This window comes from Glycine soja, chromosome 6 (genome assembly GCF_004193775.1).
Source record: "Glycine soja cultivar W05 chromosome 6, ASM419377v2, whole genome shotgun sequence".
Lineage (NCBI taxonomy): Eukaryota > Viridiplantae > Streptophyta > Magnoliopsida > Fabales > Fabaceae > Glycine > Glycine soja.
Window position 1 is genome coordinate 279,147 of NC_041007.1, and position 27,534 is coordinate 306,680.

General features: G+C 29.8%; 2 protein-coding genes across 3 annotated transcripts; one reads left to right on the plus strand and one right to left on the minus strand.

Annotated features, from left to right (window-relative positions):
* Window positions 1-2,031: 2,031 nt before the first annotated feature.
* Window positions 2,032-4,694, plus strand: LOC114414415. 2 transcript variants are annotated; one of them, XM_028378683.1, is made up of 4 exons: window positions 2,032-2,300; window positions 2,376-2,525; window positions 3,306-3,514; window positions 3,671-4,694. In XM_028378683.1, the coding sequence occupies exons 1-4, from the start codon at window positions 2,189-2,191 to the stop codon at window positions 4,397-4,399; spliced, it is 1,200 nt and encodes a 399-aa protein (XP_028234484.1). In that variant the 5' UTR covers window positions 2,032-2,188; the 3' UTR covers window positions 4,400-4,694. The 2 variants fall into 2 exon arrangements, with proteins under 2 accessions (XP_028234484.1, XP_028234485.1); XM_028378684.1 differs by having other exon boundaries at window positions 2,397-2,525.
* A 3,811-nt stretch (window positions 4,695-8,505) lies between these two features.
* On the minus strand, window positions 8,506-19,985 carry LOC114414416. Its single transcript, XM_028378685.1, has 16 exons — window positions 19,738-19,985; window positions 19,517-19,654; window positions 19,335-19,416; window positions 19,176-19,252; window positions 18,863-18,963; window positions 18,360-18,489; window positions 17,810-17,926; window positions 17,637-17,722; window positions 16,677-16,743; window positions 16,360-16,438; window positions 15,944-16,035; window positions 15,660-15,803; window positions 9,551-9,821; window positions 9,180-9,475; window positions 8,966-9,106; window positions 8,506-8,887 (listed from the first exon to the last, which is right to left on the minus strand). The coding sequence occupies exons 1-16, from the start codon at window positions 19,837-19,839 to the stop codon at window positions 8,768-8,770; spliced, it is 2,043 nt and encodes a 680-aa protein (XP_028234486.1). The 5' UTR covers window positions 19,840-19,985; the 3' UTR covers window positions 8,506-8,767.
* Window positions 19,986-27,534: the final 7,549 nt, after the last annotated feature.

Here is a 27,534-nt window from a genome sequence, read left to right on the forward strand (position 1 = left end):
GCGTCGCCGTTTCCATCTTCCGCCACAGGGATTTGAGCGTGGCGGAGAGGTCGAGGTGTGGCGCGACTTCCCTCGGCTCGTGGATGTGGACGGCGACAGTAGTGAAGTTTCAACTCTTCGCGAAAATTGCAGAAAATTTTATGTGCAACAGAAACACAATTCGTCGCATAAATTACTCAACGGAATTGAGTTTGCGCTTCCAAAGGGTGATGACAAATAACAATGAAACAGAATTATTCATGGTATATGGGTGCTAAATAAAATATCCAACCAAAAGTGTAATTCCATCGTAATACCACGGAATTACACTTTTTTTTTTCACCCCATCCATAATAGCAAAGCAAATTAGACATGTCAAATAAAAATAAAGTTGTATTGTAATTATTGAATTATCTTTATTTTACATAAGTTATTTAATTAATCTTTTATTATTATTTATAAAAAAAAAATCTTGAATATATATGATGACACTATTTTATAAAAAATCAGATGTTATTTCATTTTTTCTTAAAATTATTTTTTTATGTTTTTAATTTTATTTTTTAAAATTATAATGTGGGTATGGGCATATCCAATATCCATTTGGTACGAGAATGGAAAATCAAAAATCATACCCGCAAAAGATAGGGATGAGTGTTGGGAGGTGAAAATGGGAACAAGAAATCATATACTCATCTTGTCTTGTTGTATCCTTTTGTCATATTTAATACAAACATGATTATGTTGCTTTTTTTTCGCACTCATACAAAGTAATCAAAATATGATTTTATTGTGCAACCATGAAACGCAATTGTGTTTTCATTGTTTATTCTTTTGCACTCCCTCCATAAAAGCAATAAAAACATGATTATGTTTTTTTTTATTTTTTTACATCTCATAGAAAACAATGCTTTTTATTATGTTTTTTTGTTTTGTACAACAAAATTGTGTTTCGTTATTTTTTTTTTCACCCCTTTAATAAATAACGAAAACATATTTCGTTATATAACTGTACAACAAAATTCTCTTTAGGTTAAAAGAGCATTTAAAAAAAAAATATCAGCGCCTTTGTAAGATTCATTAGCAATGACAACAAGACGAATAACAACTACCTTCTCCTATTTGATTTAGGGGAGGAAATGGGGAGTGACATACAAATATCTCTACTCACGTGAAAAGAAAATGAAAGAGAAACAAAATCTCTTGTAAGAAATAACAAATTTATTCACTTAAAATACTGATTAACTTTTGTCTTAAATAATTTTCACACACAAAACAAAAATCATTTACACATATAAATGAGGAATTCATTGTGGACACGTTAATAAAGTAATAATCATTTTAATATAAATGAGAATGTTAATAACTTTAATTTGTAAATGTGTAAGTAAAAATAATGCCACGTCTCTTTTATTTAGTATCTTTTACACCAGTAACAAACTTAAGTTTACATTTTGACGAAAATCAATTACATAAATCCTTCAAAGTTAGGATAATCTTAATACGATTTAATAGTATTGTATCTCAATTTTTTTTGAAATATGATAATATAATTCTCTCTTATTAAATGGAAAAATATATTCAAACATTTCAAATGATAGTTAACAACTGGTGAGAGAGAAAATATAATTACGATATATGATATAATATGATAAAAAACATATAAAAAAAATAAGAGATGTCAATAGACAACCAACATCTAAATTTCATTCTTTATATTAAGTTTATAATTTTCTGACTAATATTTTAAGAAAATTGATTAAGAAACATAAATGGGAAAGTTTTTATTATAAAAATCATAGAAAATTACACAAAAAAAATCATGAAGAGTATAATTTGTGTATCTTAATAAAAAAAAAATATTTTGAGTTTTTTAATGAGTGTCCTAGAATTGTTGTTAACATTTGGCTTTATGTTTATACAGCTCAACTGTTTTTATGCCTTAAAAAATGGTCGTTGTTGGCGCGCGACGCGAGTGTCTAGAAGACAAGACTTTGACACAATATATAGGTATATTTTATGAAAAGGTTGATTCAAAAATCAAAACTTGTCATTATGGAATGCAAGTTTGGTCAAAGAAACTGTAGAAGAATTTGCAGTCGGGCAATGGCAATATATCGAATGGACGCTTCCTTCATTTCTCTCATAACTAGAAAGTAGAAACTTATAGATTTTTGGTTGGTGGCACAGGTGATTTAATTTGAAGCATATGGCTTCCAACTGTGTAAATCTTTCTAATCCTTACCATCAATGTACCCAAGCTTGCTCCCAAACCACCATCAAGACGTCGCACTCCCACATAAACAAAAACAAGACTTCAGGTTAGTTAATTAGTTATTTCTTCATCTTCTGCTTTTCTCCTCCATCTATCCTCTCTTGATATCTCAAGTTTGCAGGTTATGGCCCAAGTGTCACAGATGCTCAGCTTGGAAAAAAGATCAATAATAAACACAATCAAAACGTACGAACGTACCCAGGTTGTCCTAAAGCATCCAATCCTTACCACCAGTGTGATCACAATTGTTACAAAAGATTATCCGATTCAGGTAGCTACCCTCTTTCTCTCTCTTTATCTCATATTACTGCTCTAAATCGATAATTATCTTCCTTTCATGTATGTAATTCATAAATTAATAGAATCACATGAAACTAGCAGTGGGGATTTTGAACAATTAATTAATGACTGACTCATCTTGGTGCCAATTAATCTGAGAATTTTCTAATTTCACTGTTTTATTATTGAATCTCCGTCCTCTCATTTAAATTATGTCATGCAAAACAACATCTCGGATTTAACTTAAAGTTGTGTGTTAACTAGATTGACTAATTAATTTTGTTTAAAAATGGACCGGTTTAACCGAGTGAGAATTAAGTTAGGTATCTTTCCACAAGTTTGTAGCCATTTTGCTTGACTAATCAATGAATTAGTTTTCTTTGACAAAACATTCTATGCATTCATATTATGATTGAGACAAATTTTTGAATTAATTAATGAGTTCAGAAATATGAAGTCACTGTTCATTCCACAAGCGTATATAAATAACGCGGTGCCTTAAGCATATATACTTTTTTCTGATAATTTTTTGTACGACGACTCATATAAAAAGGTTTAATATTTTTTTAATTCACATAAATATGATCAAATTTAATTTTATAGTTCTCTAAAAATATTTTTATTAATTTTAATTTTCATAAATTTCACTTTAAAAATAATTGATGTGACATTAGTAAGTAATAACATGGTTTTCAAAATTTAAAAGTACAAAAATGTTTTAACAGATTGAAAATAAATTTAATCATTCACAGTCCATTAATTCTAATTGCAGGTGCTCCTCCTCCTATAAAGCTGGACAAGAAAAAGAAGTTAGGTTCAAAACCAGAACCCCCTGTTCTTGACAGTGTTCCTGCCTCAAAAGTTGGGGCAATTTACCTATCTGATGCTTCATCACCAATATCACAGTATTCCGAGAAGAAAAAGGTGGAGACAGAAAACAATGAGCACGTTTCTCCTCAGACAAATATCCAAGCTGTAAAGGTAGGTAGTGGGTCACTCTTCTGTCTCATGTCTCATGTTTCATGTCATGTCATGCATGCCTTGTAATTTAATTTTGAGCTAACTAAGAGTGACACAAATTAAACACATGTCATGTCTTGCATATATCATATATGCATGCATGTGTTTCTTTCGCAGCCTGTCAATAACAAAGACCAACCAATTAAGGAGGGTGAGCAGCACGTTGGGAACCCAATGCTAACAAATGATGATGAGGACAAAATTGCTTCTAATAAAATTGTTCCAATCAGCCTTCCTATTTCAGAAAGTGATGATGATGAGTCTGTGATGAGTTCTGAAGGCCGTCTTCAAGTTGGAAGATATCAAATAAAAGAAAGTTTTGGTTCCATCTTGCAATCTATCCTTGACAAGTACGGGGACATAGGAGAAAGCTGTCAGTTGGAATCGGTTGCCATGCGCTCATATTACATTGAGTGTGTATGCTTTGTGGTGCAAGAGTTACATAATTCCTCATCGATAATGCAATTAAGCAAGTCCAAAGTCAAGGAATTATTGGCTATTCTTAAGGATGTAGAATCTGCACAACTTGGTGTGGCTTGGTTGCGTAGCGCCCTCGATGAACTAGCTCAAAATATTGAACTCATTAATAGGCACCAGGAGGTAGAGGCACAAAAGGATAACTCTGGTCGCCAAGTGGAGTCATTGAGACAAGAGCTAGAAACAGAGTTGGAAAGTTTGGCTCAGAAAGAACAAGAGGTTGCCAATATTAAAACACGAATTCCTGAGATCAGAGGTCGTTTGAGCCAGCTCCAGCTCAAGTCAGAAGAACTCAACAGAAGCATGCTATCTATCAAGTCCAAGGTTCATAATTTGCATATCAAATCTTTGGTGGATGAACTATTATAAGTCTTCAGCAAATTCGTTTGTGGTGCACGCATATTTATGAGTTATAATTAATGCTTGAATATAGAATTCAATAGGTTACTGAATAAATGCATGCGGAGCGATATATATTTTATTGTTTAGAGATTATATCAACACATACTGATCACTTAGGGTAGAGAAATATGCACGCTCTCCATTGGATTTTGACTTTAATTGTTTGTTTGATAGTGTTGTTGATCTTCAGTTGGAAACTCTTGTATCTCTGACTGTATACACATTTTATTCCTGTAAATTTTATGCATTTTTGTTTTTTTTTTAAATGTAGAACTAAATTATTTCGGTTTATTCTAATTAAATGTACGTATACACATTTTATTTCGGTTTTTTGCTTTATTCTAAACCTATACACATTTTATTCCTGTAAAATTTATTCATTTTATTACAGGGTGGTACCTATAGTACCTAATCACAAAGTGCAAATACTCAGTTTAAGAAAGGGAAAAGAAAATAAGTTGATAAACTTTAACCTTTTTGAGAAGTTTTGTTTTCCTCTTAAGTCTCGTGATTATACCCTTTTATCTTGGTTGATTGCTCGTAGCGTAATTTGTATCTGATGATCGACCAGCGTCTTGGGCAAGCACTAAAGTTTTTTAAAAAATAAAAATAAAAATAGGTTAAACATATAATTTAGTCTCTATACTTATTAAATTAATCCTTATATAATTTTGTGTTGACCTGTTAACTCATATTTTTAGGAATCAGATTGATTTAGGCACATATTTTTACCCTCTAAAAGAACATTGGATAAAAAGCGTGGGGGCACTGTGAAGTCTGGTTTGACCGTTCGGAGGACACTTTGATTTTGATTTATACCTCGCATATATTAAGTGGTCCCCACCAATACATGTTTGCAAATGAATTTAGAGTTGCTTATGGGTTCGTAAAAAAAAGTTGTTAAAAGTTCTAAATAGCAAATACTATTATAATTGAAGGATACTTTCTTTTATAACAGTGACATTAAAGTTAGAACTTAAGATTTTATATGAATTATCTAAATCTTCTGCCATTAGATTGATGTCAGCGAGTCTATATCGAAAGATCTATTAAATATGAGTTTAATAACTCTCGTATTATTAGAGATATTCTAACAATTTTTTATTATAGATTGAATTTTATTAAAAATAATAATAATAATATTAAATAAAAAGAGAGATCCACATTGTTTTATATTTTTGTATAAATTTCAATTAATAATTAAAAAATTTATTCCTAGTATTTTTAAACAAAAATTAAATATGATATTATAAGTATAATTTATTATAATATTATAAATTAAAATATAAAATTTAGAAAGAAAAGAAAGTTTTTTTCTCGTTTCATTTTTTTAATTAGACATCTTTATTATTTTTTACTGTCTTTCTTCTCTACCCTGTAATGAATTTGATTAAGATGATTTATTTTATCAAATTAATAACATATCCTTACTATTTTTCTTAATATAATTTATAACTTATAATAAGTGTCGTCCAATAGTTTTTTTACAGATAGAAAAATTAATAAATAAATGGAATAGAGTAAAAAAAATTATAAAACTAAACATATTATTAATATTACATTAAAAAAATGATAATTATTGGAGATATTAATAAAAAAGTGATTATATTATATTGAAAAACTAAAATGAAACTTATGAGACTTGTTTTTTTTTCATAAACGATATCCTCCATTACAAAATAAGTGTTGCATTTAGAAAAAATATTTTAAAATAAATATAATATCAACTTTTCAAGGTAATATTAACTATTTTCTCCACTAATAATACTAATAAGTTTCACTTTAATTTTTAAATATAATATTACTATTATTTTCTTTCATCTATTCAATAAGATTTATTTTATAAAATTATTATTATTATTATTTTGTTTACGTAAAATAACTTAGAATAACATGTATTTTGACCCAGAAGAAGTTCTTATTATGGGATGGGACAAAGTAATATTTTATACACTTAATTTATTATTGTAAAATTATTAATAAAATATTCATTTATTCCATGTACATATAGATTTATTTATTGACCTGTTAATATATAGTATTAGTGAGAAAAGTTATTCTTTGAATTAATAAAAATAGTGCAATGAAATATGACTATTTTATAGATATGGTTTAGAGTAAATTACAATAATCATTTTTGTTAATTGCTTTTATTATATTAAACACCTTTTTATATTTGAATCCTATAAAAAATATTATAATTGTTAGTTTTTCTTTCACTTGCCACTCTTTGATATATTTTTTTGGTAGACGACATCCTTTATTATTTTAGACCTGATAAACATTAGTTTAAAACTATTACGTACACAAGGAACACATGATTTTTAATGATTTTTCTTTCTCTAAAATGTTCTTATTTGTTTCTTTTTAACTTTGTAATTGTTCCTCCTTAAAATGGGTATCAAAAAGTTTATGTGTGTAAAATAATTTATATTAAATTTCAACAAGCTGAATCAAAATTTAAAATTCAATTAAGTAAACTAAAAAATTACATATATTACATATTAAATGACTGCTAACAAAATTGTCCATGTTAGTATTTAAACATCATTTTCTTTTATCTTTATTTTTCTTTCATAAATGAATATTTTTTTTCTTAAATATATTAACGAAAATTTCACGAACTTAACAAATGGAATTAAAAATAATGAGAAAAAGCAAGACGGGTAAGAAAAACAAAGCAGAGTTGATTGTAATTAACTCTAGGTTTTATTGGCAAGTATTTTGTCCCTTGTTGCGAAAGCGGAAACGGTTCCTAGCCAAAGAAACAAATATGCATGCATGGCGTGGCAGACGCTAGTGCCCTTGGAGCCATGTGATGAACTCAAGGATTTCTGCTTTTTCAACTTTTTGTTGGGTTTAGGCCATTGGTTGGTTGGGTATCCCAATCCCACTCTTTCGAAAGCGGTGAACCCTTTGCTATGTGTAGCAATTTCTAGCATACTTTTACTAAAGAGCCTGATATGCCACCCCCTAAAATGCCTTCTAAGTTCCCCGATCACACACTCATTCTGCCATCTATCTTCAAACCAATATTCTATTAGCTAACATTTCTCTAATGCCAGCCAAGCTAACAAGGTTTACATTTTGAGTTCTTATGTTTTGTATGCATTCTTTTATTACTTTTCTCTTCAATTATGCATTTCGATGTTAGACCTAATTTGTTTGGATTAGATTTAGATTTCGTTTTTCATAATTTAACAGAATAAAATTAAATTTGACAAGTATAATGTTTTAAACCAATACTAATTTTAGATTGTGATTATGATTCAATTATTGTTAATTGAATTCAATGTAATTAATTTGAATTAATAGAGATCTATAGAGTACATAAATTAGGTCTATTCAATAACAAATACGATATGAATAATTTAAAGCATCTTTATCTCTGATTGCTTTACAAGTTTTTTTTTTTTTATGATAGCATTGCTTAATTTACTTTTATTAGCGATGGTTCTCATGATTAAAAAAATAAATTCTTGCCTCAATTAAAATAATTCGAAAAAAAATAAGTGTAAATAAAAAAGTAAAAAACTGAGTCACTTAAAGGTTACTTAAAAATTGAAGCAAGATGTGTTATGATGAGTTGTTTAAACATTAAACATAAAGTTAAACTATGGGGGACCAAAATTAATAGAAGATAAAAACACTTAAAAAATGTATCCATTAAAAATAAAAATGCTATTGAAGTCTAAATTACTCGTCTAATTGCTTTGGATTCTTGACCGCATTTAAACACAAACCCCTACACCCCAAACTTGATTAAACATATATCATCGGGAAAATGACTGAAGTTGCGCCATGTTCCATTTAAATTAAAAAATCTAGTTTTATTTTTGCTCGAAAGGTCGCATCAGTTATACATTTTTCCAAGACACTGTCTATGCATTACTTTTACGATGAAAACACTTAATTGTTTTTGGATATAAAAAAATATAGTAGTGTATGAGAAAGAAGAAGATAGATTCATATCGTTTTATGCAAACTAATTGTATAAAACGTTGATAATGTGTGAATAGGTAGTTTTTTATTTATCTATTTTGCAGCATAAATATAGGAGTTATATACCCATGTTAGCTAGAAAATTCTTGGCATAATTGAACGCAAGGGAAAAAGGTTCACATTCCGACAGCAAACCCTGTGGGTTGTGTTCACGGGAATTTTGGTTAGAAGTGTAAGCGAACGGACAAATGAGACAGGCGGGGAGATAAAAGGAAGGAAGAAGAAAAAAAGACGAATTATCCCCATACACAGGGCATGATGATCTCTCATACAAACAAAAGAAATAAATAGAAAAGAAGAGGCGAATTGGTGATGATGACATTGTCTTGGGAACTAGTTGGTAGGGTTGCTCCTGAATGAACCCAAGGCCTTAATAGCCCCTGCTCTAAGGATGTACTGGTGGTATGCCGCCGCCGCCAAAGCTCCCACCAATGGCCCAACCCAGAATATCCACTGCAACCAAACACAGATTACATTTAATTTAATAAATCAAACAAGTCATATGACGTGGACAATAATAGATCCACATACATGCTCGTCCCAAACTTTGCCATTGTTGTAGATAACAGCTGCACCCAAGCTCCTGGCTGGGTTGATCCCGGTACCGGTGATGGGAATGGTGGCCAAGTGAACCATGAAAACGGCAAACCCAATGGGCAATGGGGCCAACACCTGCAAAAAATGAAGAATATTTATTAACTAATTTAGATGCGGGGAAACGGGGAATGAAAAGAAATAAACATACGGGGACATGGGAGTCACGCGCGCTTCTCTTGGGGTCGGTAGCTGAGAAAACGGTGTAGACAAGGACGAAAGTGCCGATAATCTCAGCACCCAGAGCACTGCCTTTGTTGTAGCCTGCGCTGACGGAGTTAGCACCGCCGCCGAGGGAGTTGTAGGAGTGCTTCATGAAGGCCTTCACCAACCCAACACCGCAGATGGCACCAAGACACTGTGCTACCATGTAGAACACGGCGCGAATGAGAGACACCTTGCGGGCCAGGAACAGGCCAAAAGTCACCGCAGGGTTGATGTGTCCACCTGTGTTGTGTTGTGTACTTGTGTTAACGACAAAAAAAATGAACAAGAGAGAAGCGAAGAGGTGGGTAAAGTTACCAGAAATGCCGGCGGTGCAGTAGACGAGGACGAAGATCATGCCACCGAAGGCCCATGCGATGCCGAGAAGGCCAACGCCGTCGCATGGTCCGGTCTGTTTCTTGTGGCCGATGACGGTGGCGACGGTGACGTAGAGGAAGAGGAGTGTGGCAATGAACTCGGCGATGAGGGCTCTGTAGAAGGACCAGAGCTTGATCTCGGCAAGGTCGATGAGAGGGGCTGGAGGAGGGTCTACGTAGTCCTTCCTCTGCAGGCCTTCTTGGCTCACTTCCTTCGACATTCTCTCTCTTGACTGGGGTGAGTGTGGGAGTGAGTTGCTTGCTGGTTTTATGGGAGAGGAAAAGGAACAGTAAGTTGAGTGTGGTGTGCAACTTTGGAATCAACAAGAGTTACAAACTTAGACCAGTACAGTTGGAAAGAGACTGGGACATGTGAGCCAACCCAACCCCTATTACAACGCTCATCTCTCTCTCTCTTTTATTACTATTTTTCCTTCCAAAATTCATAAAACAATAGGAGAATGGTAGCAGCTGTCAACAAACATCTCACGACAAAAAATACCCCTGCTGTTCTTGTTGTTTTCTTAGTATTTAAACATACATTTTGATTTATTTTAACTCTTTAATTTCGTCAATTATTTACTTAAATAAAAAAAGAGAGGCAAGAAGGAAACCGTTTGTTTTATTTTGGTCTCAGCCTCGATATAGAAAACCAAACGGCCTTTCAATTTTCAAACTTTCCGTTGAGTAAAAGGATGATCCGGTTCTTTTCTGGTCAGTGGTCCTATCCAGCCAGACGCAAACGTGTCATAACTTACCATTATTGCTTTCAAATTGAAAGAAAAAGCAATCATATCATACCCAATGCACCCTTAATTCATACATACATTAATGCATAAGTATGTCATGTTATTCCATGCATTTTATATACAAATGTTAACATGTTATAATCATTATTTTTAAAATGCTTATTTGAATTATCTGGTTCGGTTTAATCGTGGATACTTTTTATTTTAACTTTCAAACTACTCAAATTGTATTTCTGAATGGGTTTGGTTTGAGGAAGGAACCTTTTTTTTTTTCCTGGCTCTGGCACTCTACTTTTGGCAATCTGAATTCTGGAGTGAGAACCATAGTCAAACTTGTCCTCTACACTGCCATCTATTGAATGCTTTGTCCTTGTCCATCAACGCCACGGCATCAATGTTTTATTAAGCACAAAGATTCAGTGGGGATGGATGCTTACCATTGAAAATGATGTCATTTCCATCAATTATATACTTCTTTCTAAGTTAAGAAACTACACGTATCATGCTTATATACTTCTCACCAAATATTATTTCTTGTCACGCTAAATATATAGTACTATATTACCAACTACCTTTGCTTGCTTTTTGTGTGAAATCATCATGTTTTGTAGTTTAGGTTGTGTAAATATAAATAGACCATATAATTATAATTCTGAATTGAATTATAATTTCACCAGGACATCATTTATGAAGGAATACTCGTGTGTGATGTAACGTCATGTATGAGTAACAAAAAATTAATCCATATTAGACATCTCTTATGGAATGACAATAATGAGGTGAAGGGATGAAGAGATGGCGGGTGCGGCAAAGATGAATTTGGATCCTCTGCAACATTATTTTATCTCTCCAGCTCTTCTATTAGACAATAATCTCCTCTAAAATATAAATTCAAGTACACGCTTGCGTTTAGAAAAGACGATTTCTATATAATCGTTTTTATTAATATGTTAAGTGTTAATAAAATGTTTTTTGGACACTATTGTATACGCTTCATTTATTGTTTAATGTTGTAATTCATGCAAGACTAAATAAACAAGGTTGGTATCATACAATTGATTACGGTGAAAATAGGTCAAATGGCTTATATGAAATCTACAATGTAGCCTACATAAGACTTGACCTTCATTAAAAACTCAGACTTATTAATAATGTATTACTTTAGTACTTTAATAACACAATCATTTTACCTTTTTTTCTTATACTCAGCACAGTCATTTTATCTTTAACACAATTATATGTTTTACTTTTAATTTTTTCTTTTATCACAAAATCTGCACTCAACCTTTTTATTTTATGACAAATTCTACTTCTATATATTTTTTATTTTTTATAATAAATTTTATCTTCAACTTTTACACTTATTATTGGATAAATGATGAAAAGTCAAATTTGTAAGTTTGTTAAAAAGTAACAAATAAAATGTATCAAATTAATTTATTATAATAGAATTTCTCAAAAATTAAAAGATTGGGATAAAAATTACAATTAGGTCAAATTAAAAATATATTTGTATTTGTTCTTTAATATTTGTCACGTGTGAATAGCTTTATTCCTCGGTTATATTGAACTTTTATGTCCACGTGAAACTCTTTTTACTTTTTACGAAGGTGTATAAAGCAAGTAATGCGCTGTACTTCACACCAAAAAGTGATACAGATGATATGAAAAATGGCTTCATATTTTTTTTAATACAAAAAATTGGTTTCATATTGATTAAAAGTGATGAAAGGTTATAAAATATGGGAGATAAAATAATTATATGTGATATTGCATATGATATTAATTTACGTTTAAAAAATAAAACCGATTTTTTAAACTCTAAATGTAGAAGGAAAATTTTGGCAAAAAGAAAAAAGAAAAAGAGTTCTACACACATAATTTTATTTTTGTAATGCCAAACATAATATAAAAATGATATAAATAAAGCACAAAATAATAAAAAAAAATTATGCAACAGAGAAACAAACATAAGATAATGTTGGAGTGCAATTGAGTTTCATCTTCTTAAACAAAATCTTAAACTTTATAAATAAAAAAATGTGATTAGAAATAAAATCCTCCTATAAACGATCAATCAAAAAAATTTAAATTAACATGGATATATAATTATTTTTTAAATAATAACATTTTAAAATTACATTTAATTTTTAATTCAAATATAATATTTAAATTTTCCACTACAGATATGTCAAAGTTAAATACATTAGATTAGACATATAAACTGTTAGGGACTCGTGATAAAGTTTGACTTGAATTTCATTGGAATAATGTGGTTTTTTTATACACTAATACTGTGAACTAAACTGGTTACATTATATTATTGATAAAATATAGATAAAAAATTTAAGAAGGTAAACTTAAAAGTATAGAAAAATTAATGTTATAAACATTCTCTTTAGTCTTTCTTTTTTAGAAAATATTAGATATTTCTTAACTATAAGAAATATAAATTTATTTTTAGATACATTAATTATTAAATTTTTGTATCTTTATTTTAGCATAAAGTTTGTGTTAATAAAGTATTCTGTCCATTTTATATATAAGTAGACGTATTCAACAAGGAATAATCCAGTATTAAAACAATTTTTTACACGAGTGGTTAAATTATTATCATTTTTTTACATCAATTAAATTATTATCCTTGAACATATAGACACTAAAATTATTTATTTAATTTTTAAAATAAGTTTAAAATTTATGATATTATACTATCATTAGTGAAATTTGAATAAAAAATAATGATAACCGGAAAAAGATAAAGTAACTAAAATCTACGCTCCAGATTCATCATAAAAAAATGTTATTAGTATTTATAAAGTAAAAAAAGTTTTTTATATTAATAAAAGACCATATATCTTGGTAAAAATGACTAATATATATATTAGATTTCATTTATTATTAAATCAATCATTAAAGAATATTTTTCTTTTAATCTATGTTTGGTAGAGTAAAAAACAACAAAATAAAAATATGAATTCCACTTAATTTTTTTATTATTTCACTCATTAAACCATTCAGAAAAGGGAGAAAAAAACAGCATTATGAGGAAAGGAAAAGTGCAGAAAGTGAAAGGGTGGAGGGTAGGACATGTCATAGATGACGTCATCGTCATGTGACATTAGCTGGCAGAGTGTAGGGGTGCATGCTATGCTATTGCTAATTGGTGTCCCTCCCAGCTCTACAGAATATTTCTATTTATGGATATGGATATTTATATATAGAATGTAATTAATTAAGATTTAAATTTAATAAACAAACCATTTCAATATCTCACTAAATGATAAATCATTTAATTATTATTTTACAAATTGCTAATCTCATGGAATTTTTTTTAAAAAATTGAATATTCTTTTAAAAATAACATTAAATTACATTATTCTCACTTGGAGATGTAAGTATTACATTGTTTTTTATGTTGAAATATACAATTTAATTTACTTAACATTGTTCTCCCTTGTTTTTGCTAACAATTTCCTTAAAAAGCAATGACTATAAAGTTGATAAATAAAATGTTATGAATTTAATAGTATTAATCAATTATAAAACATCTATAATGTAATTTTTAAAGTAATTATTAAAATATTAAAGAACTTAAATATAGATGACAATCGTATAATTGAATGACCACACAAAAAGCAATTACATAAACAGAATATTTAAAACCAAATTTATATTAATAGTGTTCATGAGTTGGATTAGAATAAGTTTAGCTAAATTCATTATTCGATTTTATCAAAATTATACAAGTTGAATTGATTTGAATTTGTGTGATTTTGTTGTTAAACTTGATCACAAATGTTTTAGTTTGAGTTGGATCAATCAAGTCTAAACAATTAAAATTATTTTAAATATTCTAAAAAAACAGAATTTATTTTCTTACCAATTTTAACACATTCTAAGGAATAAGGGTATTGTATTTTTTCAACTAAAAACAAATACACGTTCTAAGTATACTGTATTTCTTTAATTATTATAACTTATTTATTATTTGAATAATCTTTTATAAGTAACAACAAATAATCCGTTTAAACAAGTCTACGGACTATGGATTACTAATCTTACTAAACAATCAATACTCAAGAATTTATTTATTTTTAACATAACTTATAGATGCTGCAATTTCCTTGGCATCGACAAGAATTTATTTATTTTTAACATAACTTATAGATGCTGCAATTTCCTTGGCATCGACAAGAATTGGTTGTTAAATTAGTCACAACTATGTCATTAAATGCTTTATATTTTTAATTTTATATATATATATATATATATATATATATGTATTAAATTAAATATTACATCAACATATTAACTTCATGGTTCAAAAATCAAAATTTATTATTCAACCCATACATAAATAGATTTAAATGGATTAAGTTGAGTTAAACTCAAATACTTAAAAACGTTAAACTAAAATAATTGAATCAATGTGTCAATTTGAGTACAAACATTACTCATGTATGTGAACACCCCACCCCTACTTTATATTGTTGTTTAATAATGTGATATTATATTATTTAATAAGTACAATATTTTTTCAATGGTGGAATATCAAATTTAAACTCTATGTGAATCTTTCACAACTAAACATCTTTTGTAACTAATATATGAAATACTTTTCTTCGAAAGCACTAACTAACATTTATCGGAAACCATGAACACATAATGTGATATTTTTCTTTCAACATGATTTATTTCATGCTCAAAGGTTAATCAAATTCAAACCCTGGGTTGGATAATTTTTTTTATTGATATATATTTAAGAAAAGTAGAAAAATAAAATAAAAGCAAAATATTTTCTTTTATATATATATATATATATATATATAAACATTCCAGTTTATCGAACATGTCCCACGCCTACGCGTGAGAAGAAATCCGAGTTGCAAGGAACTATGTAATAATTATTTTGTTTGGTACCCATGTAATTCTTTTAGGACAACACGACCTGGGCCAGCCCAACAGAAAAGGGTGTGAGCGTGAGGACTATTGCACTACCAAGGCTCACTAATAGTACGTAATGAAAAGAGATTGTTGAATTCATGCAAAATTCGATAGTATACCTATACCTATACAATTCAATAAGCACTTACGGCTGGATCTTGATCCTCTTTTCGTCGCTTTACTTTGAATATATACACCATGCAAGACGAGGCATGAAAATGTAACAGCAGTTGAATACGAGGACGTTATGTGTGGTCAAAACGTGTCACAATCCAGTTTATCTGCAAGGAGTACATTATAGTCAATTTTTTGTTGGGTATAACCGGGAACGTTTTCTAGCATAAAGCATCTTACAATGTTGTTTTCGGGTTTAGTCCAATAAAATCCTTGAACAGCAATCACGGCCAAGTTTGAAGATACGATGACAAATATACTCAAGGAGTGTTTTCCCATCCACTCCAACAACGCTGTCAAACGCCTGTGACCATGAACATCTACCTACATGCATTTGGGTAAATGTATTACAATCATATTGGGTTCCTTACCAAAGAAAAAAATATAGCCTATAAATAAAGAAGGAATCGTATATAATATCTCTGTCCATATAGTTTTCTCCGGTAGCATCACTTGGCACTCACCAGAAAATATAAAGCAATGAATGTGAGACCAGAAGCTGCAGAAGTTAGTAGCATATAACTGACTGTGTACAGCGATTTATTTAGAGGAATTCCTGAAAACAAACGGCAAAAAGGAAGGAAAAAAAGAAGTCAATATAAACTTTTCAATGGCATCAATCAACATAAAAAGAAGTTAATTTGCTGAAAAACTAAACAGTCATATGATTATGAAGAGAGAATGCTCAATTTATTATTAGTAAATAACTGTTAGATTTCATCTTAAAACCAATTGATATTAAGTAAAGTTGTCCAACAGATATATAAGCTGCACTCCAAGAATTGGGGCAGCCGATGTGGGACTTAGGTATTTTCCAATAATAACTTCTAGTAGGCTCTTCACAAACTGAAAAAGCCAACAGATGGTTTACAGCTCAAACCTATTAATGCCAGAAACAGTCCAAGAGCCAAAAATGAAAGGGAAAAACACATCCAGTTGTATAGGCGCCCTTTGTGGTCCTACAGGACAAGCATACAGAAAAGAAAAAGGTCAGTTGACTTAGCTCTACCAAATAACCAACAAAGAAATTTAAAGCCACAATTTAAAGTACATGCGTGGCAGATTATTCAGTGCCAAAATAATCTACAAAGGGAAGTGCACTATTAGACCATAGAGTTAGGATTTAAAGAACTTGTATCTTGAAAATGTTAAAATTTTACAGGCATCGAGGTTTGGAAACTTGATACATGATCTCACCTGTAGATGGGCAAGAACGTGACCATACTGAAGTCCAATTATGCACGAAACTGCAGCTGTTATGGAGCTGTGAACAAGTGACGAAAATTACAGACTGATATATAGTATGAAATGTTGTTCAAAGAATATTTTCTTGCCAAATTATCAGCAAAAAATCAGAAAGACTGAGAATCAGGAAAAAATGACTACATTATCAACACCTATAATTTACTCTATAAAAATGAATCATGGAAACTAGACTACAACAGAAGGAACTAATGCATAAAGTGATCACATCATTAAGTACAACAGATAACAGTCACAGAAACATGGGGTCAGTCAGGTAAGAAAGACTGTTCCAAAGAATAAAGGCCTATAGATGAATATCACCTGAAAGAACATCACAACTTGGTCTTTCCTAAAAAGTAGAAACCTTTAAAACTCTCTTGTAAAAAAATGTTTCTTATAGAAAGATGCCTGCAAAAATAATTGGATTAAATTACCTAAGTATAGTGATTGAACCTGTCCTAACAAAGGACTGCTAGATCAAAGCATTTGGTAAAGTTATCTATAGTATAAACCAAACAAGGAGGTCATTGGAGATATAAAGTTGGGTGGATGGTTAAGAAACAAGGGAAGCAGGGAAAGATCATGGGTTCGATCCCCCTTGCTGACAAAAAAATAACAATTAACATTTGTTTGTTTGTTTGTTTGTTAACATTTGCTGATAAAAAATAACAAGGATGTCATTTTTTTATTAGGGGTTTCAAAAGAAAAAACAATTAGATTTGATTTAAAATAATATTACTCGGACCTTGTTATATTGTCTCAGTAATCTTAATGGAATACTTTGTTTAAAGAGAGTTTCTAGAAGATACATCTTCTAAAAGCTTCCTGATCAGCAAAGCGATCATTTTCATATGCAACAGAAGCTTCCAGTTGCACACAGCATAGCAGTCTCAGAACATTTAGAGTGGTTACCTTAAAATGCCTTCTGGGTCAAAAGGAGCATGACACCATGAAGGTGAACTATCTGAAACTTGACCCTTAGCAGACATATTGCACCCCTGAAAGTTAGATCATCAACAAGGCATTAACATGTCACATTGTGCAGTAAAGCATTGAACAAAGAAATGGGATCAACAATAATATACCTTGAGATTTCTGTAAACAGGCTTTCTATACAGATGGTCAAGACCAAGAATATAGCGATCAATCATTCCAGCAGAATTACAGGCAGGTCCAAGATCACCTCTCACTGAACAATTCACCTGATATTGAGTTGAGAACATTGCATGCATTATTAACTAAATATTTTGAATTTCACCACCAGTATATTCTTAAACAAATGAATTTTAAACATGAATAAGCAGGTAAGTTTTTTTTTATATATAGAATTAATAGGCATTTGACAGCTATCTACAGAGTAAAATTTGATAAGAATTCAAATTTTGAAGGTAGCAGTTGGAAAGTTTAAATACTACTGTTAGAAACATTTAATCACCCCTCAGCTGTAGCTTGAACTATACAGCATGTACATTCTACCCTAACTACCATAAGTGCCAAGGAGTAGCAAACAGAAACAATTTTCTTTAACCATAAAGTTTTCAATATTAAAAAGTATGAAAAACAAATGCAAAACAAAAATTGATGCAAATAAAAGATAGCAGACTGAGGAATGAGGAGTGCTGAGCCTACTCTCACCATGTAAATATCACCACCACCAATAGGAGGCAATGAAGAGGTCGAGGCTGATACATCAAACTGCCAATCTGGAACATATAGACCATACAGTAATCCAGAGTAAAGTGCCAACAATATTACTGCAACAAACCTGCATAAAAATATTTGTAAAATTATGAGTAAAGGAGGACCACATGAGAGAAATATGAATATACTGGATGTAATACTAGATTAATGTATTTTGCTGACTTCATTCAATGTGAAATGGAATAAATCCTGCTATTTAAGTGTATTTAATTTTCTACTAACAACTTTGGGTTGGGACTTCTGAATTTAGAAAGTGCCCAGTTAGAGATGTTAAGTTTTACTTTTAAACATCTTGAGGCAGCAAATAGGTGTCTGAAATTATTATACTTATCAAGGATGATTTTGGTTGACTTTAGAGACAGTCTTGATTAATAGGGCAATCAGATATAGACACATTAGAGCCCTCAAATTTAATAGTACTGACATGAAAACCATACCATTGCCAGTAGTAACTTTTGACGAAACCTAATTCTTTCCATCGTGGAGCTGGAAGCCAGATCTCGCATAAAGCTGCAACAATGTATCCAATAGATATCCTCTGGATTCATAGATGATGAAATGAAATTCGTTAGCTACTGCAAATAATATGTATGCATAAACAAAATACCAATATGAACCATCCGTTATGAGATAGAGTCATATATCCCATCTATATCAATATTAGTTACATTTAATTGTACAGAGAAATTTTGGATGAAAAGTAGTCAAGAAATTACAAAAGATTATGTAATAGAATATAGATGAAGTTACCTGTAAAATGCCCAGCCACCGAATTCTTTGAATGTCAACACCAAAAGTCAAGGAAGTAACTCCGTGAAAATAGCCACCTGAAATGAATACAATTGCATGATGTGTTATTTAAGTAGAGTGGCAGGAACAGGTGTTGGATGAGCAAGAAGATATTACTACCTTGAAGAAGAATACCAAGAGCAAAGAGGTTGAGAGCTCTAGCAAAAGCTTTCCATGTAGCTTGGGTTCTATGAGGCCTTCTCTGACGTTTGATGAGGAAAAGAAAAAAGAAGAAGGCTTTAATGAATGAAGAGGAGAATAGGTAAAATTCATGTGAGAAAAATAGGTAGGAAGGTAGGTACCTTATAAACGAGGGCAAGAGAAATTCCAGCAATGAAAAGAAAAAAAGGCATGACGAAATCAGCCAAGTGAATCCCATTCCAGGGGGCATGAGCAATGATGGGGAAGATCGAAGCAGCATAATCCACAAATATCATAAGCTGAAAGAAATTCAAGAAAGGAAGAAATAGAATTTATTGGGTAGAAAGCAAAGAAAGAAAGAAAAAAAGAGCTAGTTAATTACAAAAACAGAGAGGCCGCGAAAGACGTCAAGGGAGGCGATTCGGGTGTTTTGAAATTGAGTTGGCTCGGAATCGTTGAGAAGCAGCGGCTGTGGATCAGCCATGGAGATTCAGGCGGAGCAATAGCAGTATCCTCCGTCAGAGTTGTTTGATTTGAGACAAAACTAGGAAAGATGCTCTATTGTTCCAGTTTCAGTTTGGTTTTTGGTGTTGACTAAGAATGCAAAGGATGTGAGCGTGAGAACCTAAGAACAAACATGCTTATGCTGCTCAATGTCTTTAACAGCGTGGCGCCAGCTCATTGGCCCAACCCCTACCCCAACTTGTCTTTGTCCCAGATTTCTAGGAATATAGTACATGTCTTTTCATTATTAACAAAATACAAATACTAATAAGAATAACAACATCTTTAATCATTGTTATTAGATGCCGTTCTTTTAATTTTATGTAACTTTAAGTATTTTATACAAAAATTCTGATTTGTGTGATATTGGGACATATTTACATACACATATGGGCAATGGATAAACCCGTAGTAACGGAGGTACTATGCATTGATTAAAATATTTCACGGGAACACGAGACATTCCATCACACGCACTGCAAAGCCAATCATTCTTTTTAGGAGGGGACAAATATATGAACAAAAAATTAAAATAATAAACTCAATTAAGCAATAGTCCAATGATTCGTAAAAAAAACAAAGGTTATTTGTATAAAATATTGGACAAAAAATACTTGTATAAAGAATATTGCATTGCGCGTAAAATAAAATAAAAAATATTGAAAGGAGTGCTATATTATAAGCAGTGGCAAGGCTTGAAAAAAAATAGATGATGCAAAATGACGAATTGAAACTATATTCAAAAAAAAAATTGTTGTTTATAATAATTTTATTCTGGTCGAATATAATTGCTTCCAATAATAAAAGATATTTGAAGTTTATAAAAAAAAAATGTTTGATTATGAGGTGAAAACACGCATTAAATTTGTGCCAAGCTCCTACATTTGATAAACAAATGTTTGTAGGTCCATAGGCACATTGTGGGCGGATAGACATATTTGTAGATCCTTTCTAACTAGGGTTAATAATCATGATAATTGGTAATTCCGTAAGAATTAATTAAGGGAGTAAAATACAATAATATCACCTTTTTGTCTGATATGTCTCCTAAATACTAACGGAAGCACTGTTATAAAACAAACACTTTGATTAAAATAGAATAAATTATATGAATTACTACTAAAATTTCGTGAAATTAATTTTCTTTTATCCTTACATACTAACATCCTTAATGATTTAAGAAATATTATACTGACGTCCCTTGTATATTATACAAACTCTTTGATTGTTTGAAAAATACTACACTATATTTTCTTATGAGAAATTGTTTCAAAATGTTAAAAAGTAAACAATAAATTTATGTATTTTTATAATACCTGAAAAAAGTAATTAGTGTAATTTGCTTAACAAAATAAAATGTAGATGGCATGCAAGTCTGTGTTGTGATCTTATTTAGGTAGTTTGGAGTTCGACCTTGATACAAATTGTTGAGAAATCATAAGGTAATTATGGGAAAGATTTTCATGAATGAAGCAGAAGCCAAGCACACAAGTACGTACATAGGTTGGTGTTGGGGTTGAATTAGAGTTAATTAGGCTTGAAGGGAGGAGAAAATGAAGTTACTGATTGATTTTTAAAATTCCACGGGAAGCATATCATAGTATAGAATTTGAAATTGATATAGGAGAATGAGTAGCCTAGCTAGGCATAAGATCAAGGGCAGTGACAAAGGTGTTTGGCCGTGAGCACTAAATATTTGCTTTTCTGATCGATGGCCAAAACATTCAAATACAAGACTCGTGGAAGATTTATTTATATTACTATATATCTTGCAATACAATTTACAAACATTAGTCGGATAAATAAATGATAATAATTGTACCTATAACATCTCCCATGCCTTCCTGAAGGAGTTTCTTAAGTGAATAAAAAAAAAATTTTACTGATTCTTTTTCATTCAAATAAATTAATACGATAAGGAGAATTTTTTAAAAATAAAATTTGTATATTCTACAAGAAATTATTTCTTAATAAAAAGAAGTAATATTTATTATTCAAAAATTATGTATGAACACCATAATTAAATTAAAGTAAAAATAAAATATATATAAAAGTATATTTTTTTTTGAAATTTTCAATTTTTTTTTATTATTGAAACAAAATTATGTATGAATATCACATGATATTATGGGACTACAATAAATAACTTAAGAAATTACAATTAATTAAAAATATTCTTTAGAGGCTAAAATCAACACATGACTCTCACATACTCACTCACCAGAAAAACTACTCCATTAAATATATATCATTGACAAGCTAATGATCAAGCATATTCTATTATGCATTGATCTCCAATATACTACCTAAATAAAGCTATCTTACATAATTAAAAATGTTAACAATTTTGCAAAATCATCTTACAGACATTTTATGCATAATTAAAAGCAATCTTCGAGAAATGTGACTACCAAGAATTAACAATGTTATGCCAATGCCGAGTAGCATTCTTTGTTGCTAATGGAAACATGATCATGAAAGTCATGCACTAATTCCACATGCATGCATTATAACACATGTGATTTTTAATAATATTTTTTAAACATTTATTATAAATGTTACTAAAAAAATTTGGTTGTCAAATATAAATAATATTATTAATATATTTTTACAATATTTTATCATTATGATGACGTATGTCTTTATGGAAAAACAATTCACTTGTTATTCCAGAATCTTTTAACATTACTTTACTATCGACTGGGAGGGGTAGCAAATGAAAAACATTCTCCCTTACATATGCATTACCTGTCATATTAAAAGAAACATGAACAATTTCTTCATTTCAAAACGCGTACGGCATATAGGATTCTCAAATAGTACAACGAAAATATAAATGTAATGGCAGCAAAGTCCACTAGCTAGAAAGCGATCAAATTTGGTTAAACTGTTAAAGTACCCAGTTCAATTATAACATAATCCAGTGTGCATCACAAAGTATAGCACCGAACTTCCCCTGTAATACTCATTATGATTCGACTCTTTTTACTACATTCTGAGTTATTATGAGAACAATTTATAACTTTCCACACTAATATACGTGAATTCGTCCTTGTTGTTATTGCCCCAATTAATGTTCCACAGAAGATATTTTATATCAAGAAAATCATATAATGTTTTTTACAGCACTACTTTGAGCAATATATTTTCTTATCCATCATCATCACATCAATCATTTTATCCCATCTCTCTCCTCTTTCAAACTTTGTTTTTGTTGTGAAAAACAAATTGCATAAATTTGTTCTATAATAATTATAATTTATCATTGTACTGTTAGTTGTTGAACTTAGTTATCCACCGGCACAACCTGAGTTTTTAAATTTTAAGTAATCACACAATAGGATTTTTTTTTTTTCAAAAAAGAAGAAGACCCAATTTGGTTCTAGAAAAAAAAATCCCTAATTGATTCTTCTGAATTCTAAAGTTTGAGTAGTAATTTTTTCTCTACTCTTGACACATGATTAAACCTTGAAAATGAATATCAAATAAGCTCTGAAAAAATTATTAGTAAGCTAAACCAGTCATTTAAATGTTAATCAAAGTGTCTCACTTTTGTAATATTGAGTGATTAAATGTTTTTCGTTTTTACTAACGATGAAAGTGTTTTCTATGTATTTTTATGAACCAATTTGGGCATTAACAATTAAATTCAAATAAAAGAAAAACAAAAATAATCTAATTAGAAATATTAACAGTATGAAACAAAATTATATCGTCAATTAATCAAGTATTGTTATATGGTAAATTATTGATTTTTGTAATAATTATTTTAAAATTTTATTTAAAATAATTTATAATTATTTGAGCATATAAAAACGTTTATAATAACAATGTATCAATAATAAATTAAAAAAAATGGCAATAATTACATATAAACCACACATATTGTGCGAGGGAACTATCTAACAGTTTCAGATTGAGCATGTTTTGTTTACTGATCATATATATAGAATACAAGCATTGATTGGTTACAGTTTGGTCCAGTTCTTAAAATTGCAAACCCGACTATATAGATTCCGGCCTAGGAGGAGGTCTCACTTGACGCCGTCTTGTTTCTCGTCTCCGATGACTCCGCCTTTTGTCACTGGCCAGTGATCTTATAAGGGAAATATGGTCAGTGATTCTTGAACATGCATGTATTTCACATATATGCATATGTGGGTTGCTACAAGTTTGTTGATATGTATCCTAATCAAGCAAGTTATGAATATTATTAGCTTCGATCTGATCCATGATTCATTTTTTTTTTTTTTTGAGGGAGTCCATGATTCATTTTTTAAAAGTTATTTTCCTTTTTGATTTAAAAAATAAGCTCTACAATTTCTTAAGAATTTTTCAAAAAGTATATTTGATATAATTTCCCTTTTTAAAGAAAAAAATCCAAAAAGCAAACAAACACGACTTAATATTTCATATAACATTCAAATTTAAGTATTTTTTTAAAGTAAAACATGAGAATAAGGATTAAACTTGAGATATTATAAGAAAGATGTAGATTTGATTTTCGCATTATATATTATTATCATTTGGGGCGAGGGGGACAATAAACTTTAACAACATTCGCATTGCAATACTTATGAAGTGGGGTATCTAATAGGAATCGGCCGGTGCTCATCCAGCAATACAACCTGAAGGGTTGTATGGTTCAAAACTAAATAAGCATTGATCGCTATTTTTTTTGTTGAATCAGCGGGGTAATAGCCCCAGTAATTTGATTAAAAATCACGGTAGAACTTAAATTCACACGAACAACAGCAAAAACCTTAACTTGATTTAACAGAATAAATCGTGATTAACTATACTATCTGCCACCTGATTGATTTCCTTCCCTTAAAACATGAGACCAAGCGAAATTTCCTCCTGAACTCTTGTATTCGTTTATACTTTGAATAGTTTGGAAAGCGGGATGAGTATTGGGGCAATCTTTTAATAACAACATTGATCGCTTATTTAAGTATATGTGCTTATGCTTTTAAAAATTAAAACAATAAATCATTTTTAAATAAAATATATGTTTTAGTGATTGGATGTTCATTTTTTAAATAATTTATTAATAAAATATAAGGATCTGAGTTTTTGTCCAAGGAGAGGTGTTGGTTAGAAAAATTAAGTGCTTATGAGGTGCTTAAATTGAAAAGAAAATAAAAGTAAAAATAAGTTATGCAAATATGTAAGATCCATTTAAGTATCTTTTAAGAGTTGCTGAATTTAATGATTGAATCTGAGATAAAAAAAAAATTAGTTCTATAATCAATCCAATAAATCAAAGTGTTAATCACTACTCAACTTAGAATGTCACGTGACATTAGTGATTAGTGATTACTTTAGAATTCTAATACAAGCTTATGGGATATATATGGCGGGTCCCACCAAAAATTTAAAGATACGGTGGTTAAAAAGAAAAAAAAAAAAATACTTGTTCATGACTATATGCGGATTCTACTAAAGCAATTAGTGAAGATTAAGAAATCGTTAGAAAATTATTTAATGCATTTTACAGGTTTAAGTAAGCATTTTTCTAGTAGCTTTTAACCACAAAAAAATGAATCGCTATAAAATATAATTAAAATTGACACATTTCCATCACTTAATAACAAGATTTGATCATAGAGTAAAAATATGGATGGAGAAAAATATCAAGGATTAAGAGGTTAATTTTTTGTTTAGAGACCAAAAGTGAATTAAAAATGTTTATGGACTAAACATATGATTTATCCAAAAAAATTAGGCTTTATGTTAGTTTTAGTTCATTATGTTCCACAGATGTTTCGCTTTGATACATTAAGTTTTAAAAGTTTCATTTGGATCTTTTGTGTTTTCGAAATGTATTATTTTGATCATTATTTCAATTTTTTGTTAGAAACGTTATTGTTTTGTTAACTTATAAATTTTAAAATGGTTCAATATCACTTTTGGTCCATTATGTTTTACAATTGTTTTACTTTGGTGGTATATTATGTTTTAAAAGTTTCATTTTGGTCTTTTACATTTTTTAAATATATCGTTTTAGTCTCTTTTTTAATTTTTTATTAGAAACGTTAGTGTCCATTATTGTTTTAAATTTTAAAATAGTTAAATTAATATAATGACGACAAAAAATTGTCACTATCTTTTTTATTTAAAAAAAACCACTAAGTAAATGAAAAAAATATGGATTTGAAATCACGAACAACAATAATCTTCACTATCTCATACCCATTATCTTTTCATCGTTCCGCTTCTTGTTGTCGATCTAAAAAGATCATTGCCCTGCCTCCGCTTCTATCTCTACCACAACCACTCTACTCGGCTGGAATTGCAGTCTCATCTAACGACAATAATCGTCTCACTGTCATCGCCGACAACAATGTGTTGGCAAAGGCAAAGAAGAAGAGCGATAGTGCCCGATTATGGATGAGATTTGATCGATTGGGTCAGTCATAATCATCTTCCAATGAAATGTACCATTTGGTCTTTCTTTGCGTTGTTTGACTTCGCTCGATTCGTTTGTAGATGTCGAATGGAAAATATTCTACTTGCCCAGTCCAATCGTCCGCAACAATGGAGGTCTTTGCTCACAAACCTCACAAAGAGTCGCATTTTGACTTTCTTGTTCAAATTTGAGTTAATTGGCAAGTTAGGATCATGTTTTTATCTTTGTTTATATCTTGAATTTTTAGTGATTCTAGCGAGATTATGTGCTGATATTATTCGATATGTGCGGTGCTACATTTTGTACCTTTTCAGGTCTAGAAGAGATGATGGTTTTTTAGTTGTCTATTTTTTTTTTAAATAAAATAAAGATTGTGGTGGATTTTAACTATTACTATGTAAAGTTAATTATTTTAAAAGACTTAATGTCACTTTTGATTCATTATGTTTCACAATTATTTTACTTTGGTATATTAAGTTTTAAAAGTTTTATTTTAATTTTATATGTTTTTAAAATATATCATTTTGGTCATTTTTTAAAATTTAAAAGTCAAATAATAACGTTTTTTTCTTCAGAAAATCGAAAAAAGTACAAAAATAATACATTTTAAAAACATAAAGACCATAATAAAACTTTTAAAACTTAATGCACAAAAATAAAATAATTGTAAAACATAATGAATTAAAAGTGACATAAAGTCAAAAAATAAAGAGGATCATTAAGGGTGAAACTATGTATTTTGGAGGGGGGCCTCGGTCCCTTGATTTTTTTAAATTCTATTTTTTAATATATGTAATATAATATTTAATAATAAGTTTATTATTTTCATTTAAAATTTTAATTATAGAAATAATAGTATTTAAATATTAATTATTTATTTTATTTCTTGAAAAAATATTTTATTCCACTTTATAGTATTTAATACAAAAATAATGCTATTTTTCTCTTTTTACACAAATATATCATTTTTTTATAAATATTAATATTTTAAGGTCTTCATCATTTAAATAATTTCATTTTATTTATTTTTATTTTAAATAATGTTATTTATTTCCTTTGTCATTATCATTTCCTTTTATAAAATGTATTGTTGTTATTTTAAATGTTATAAATATTTAGATTTGTAACTAGATGGCTTTATTATTTTTCTTTGGTTATAATTGATTCGAGGAATCAAATATTATTTATAATTATTATTTTTCTATGAGATAAAGTTACACTACATAAAAGATTAATAACTTAATTTTTGAGATATATTAATAA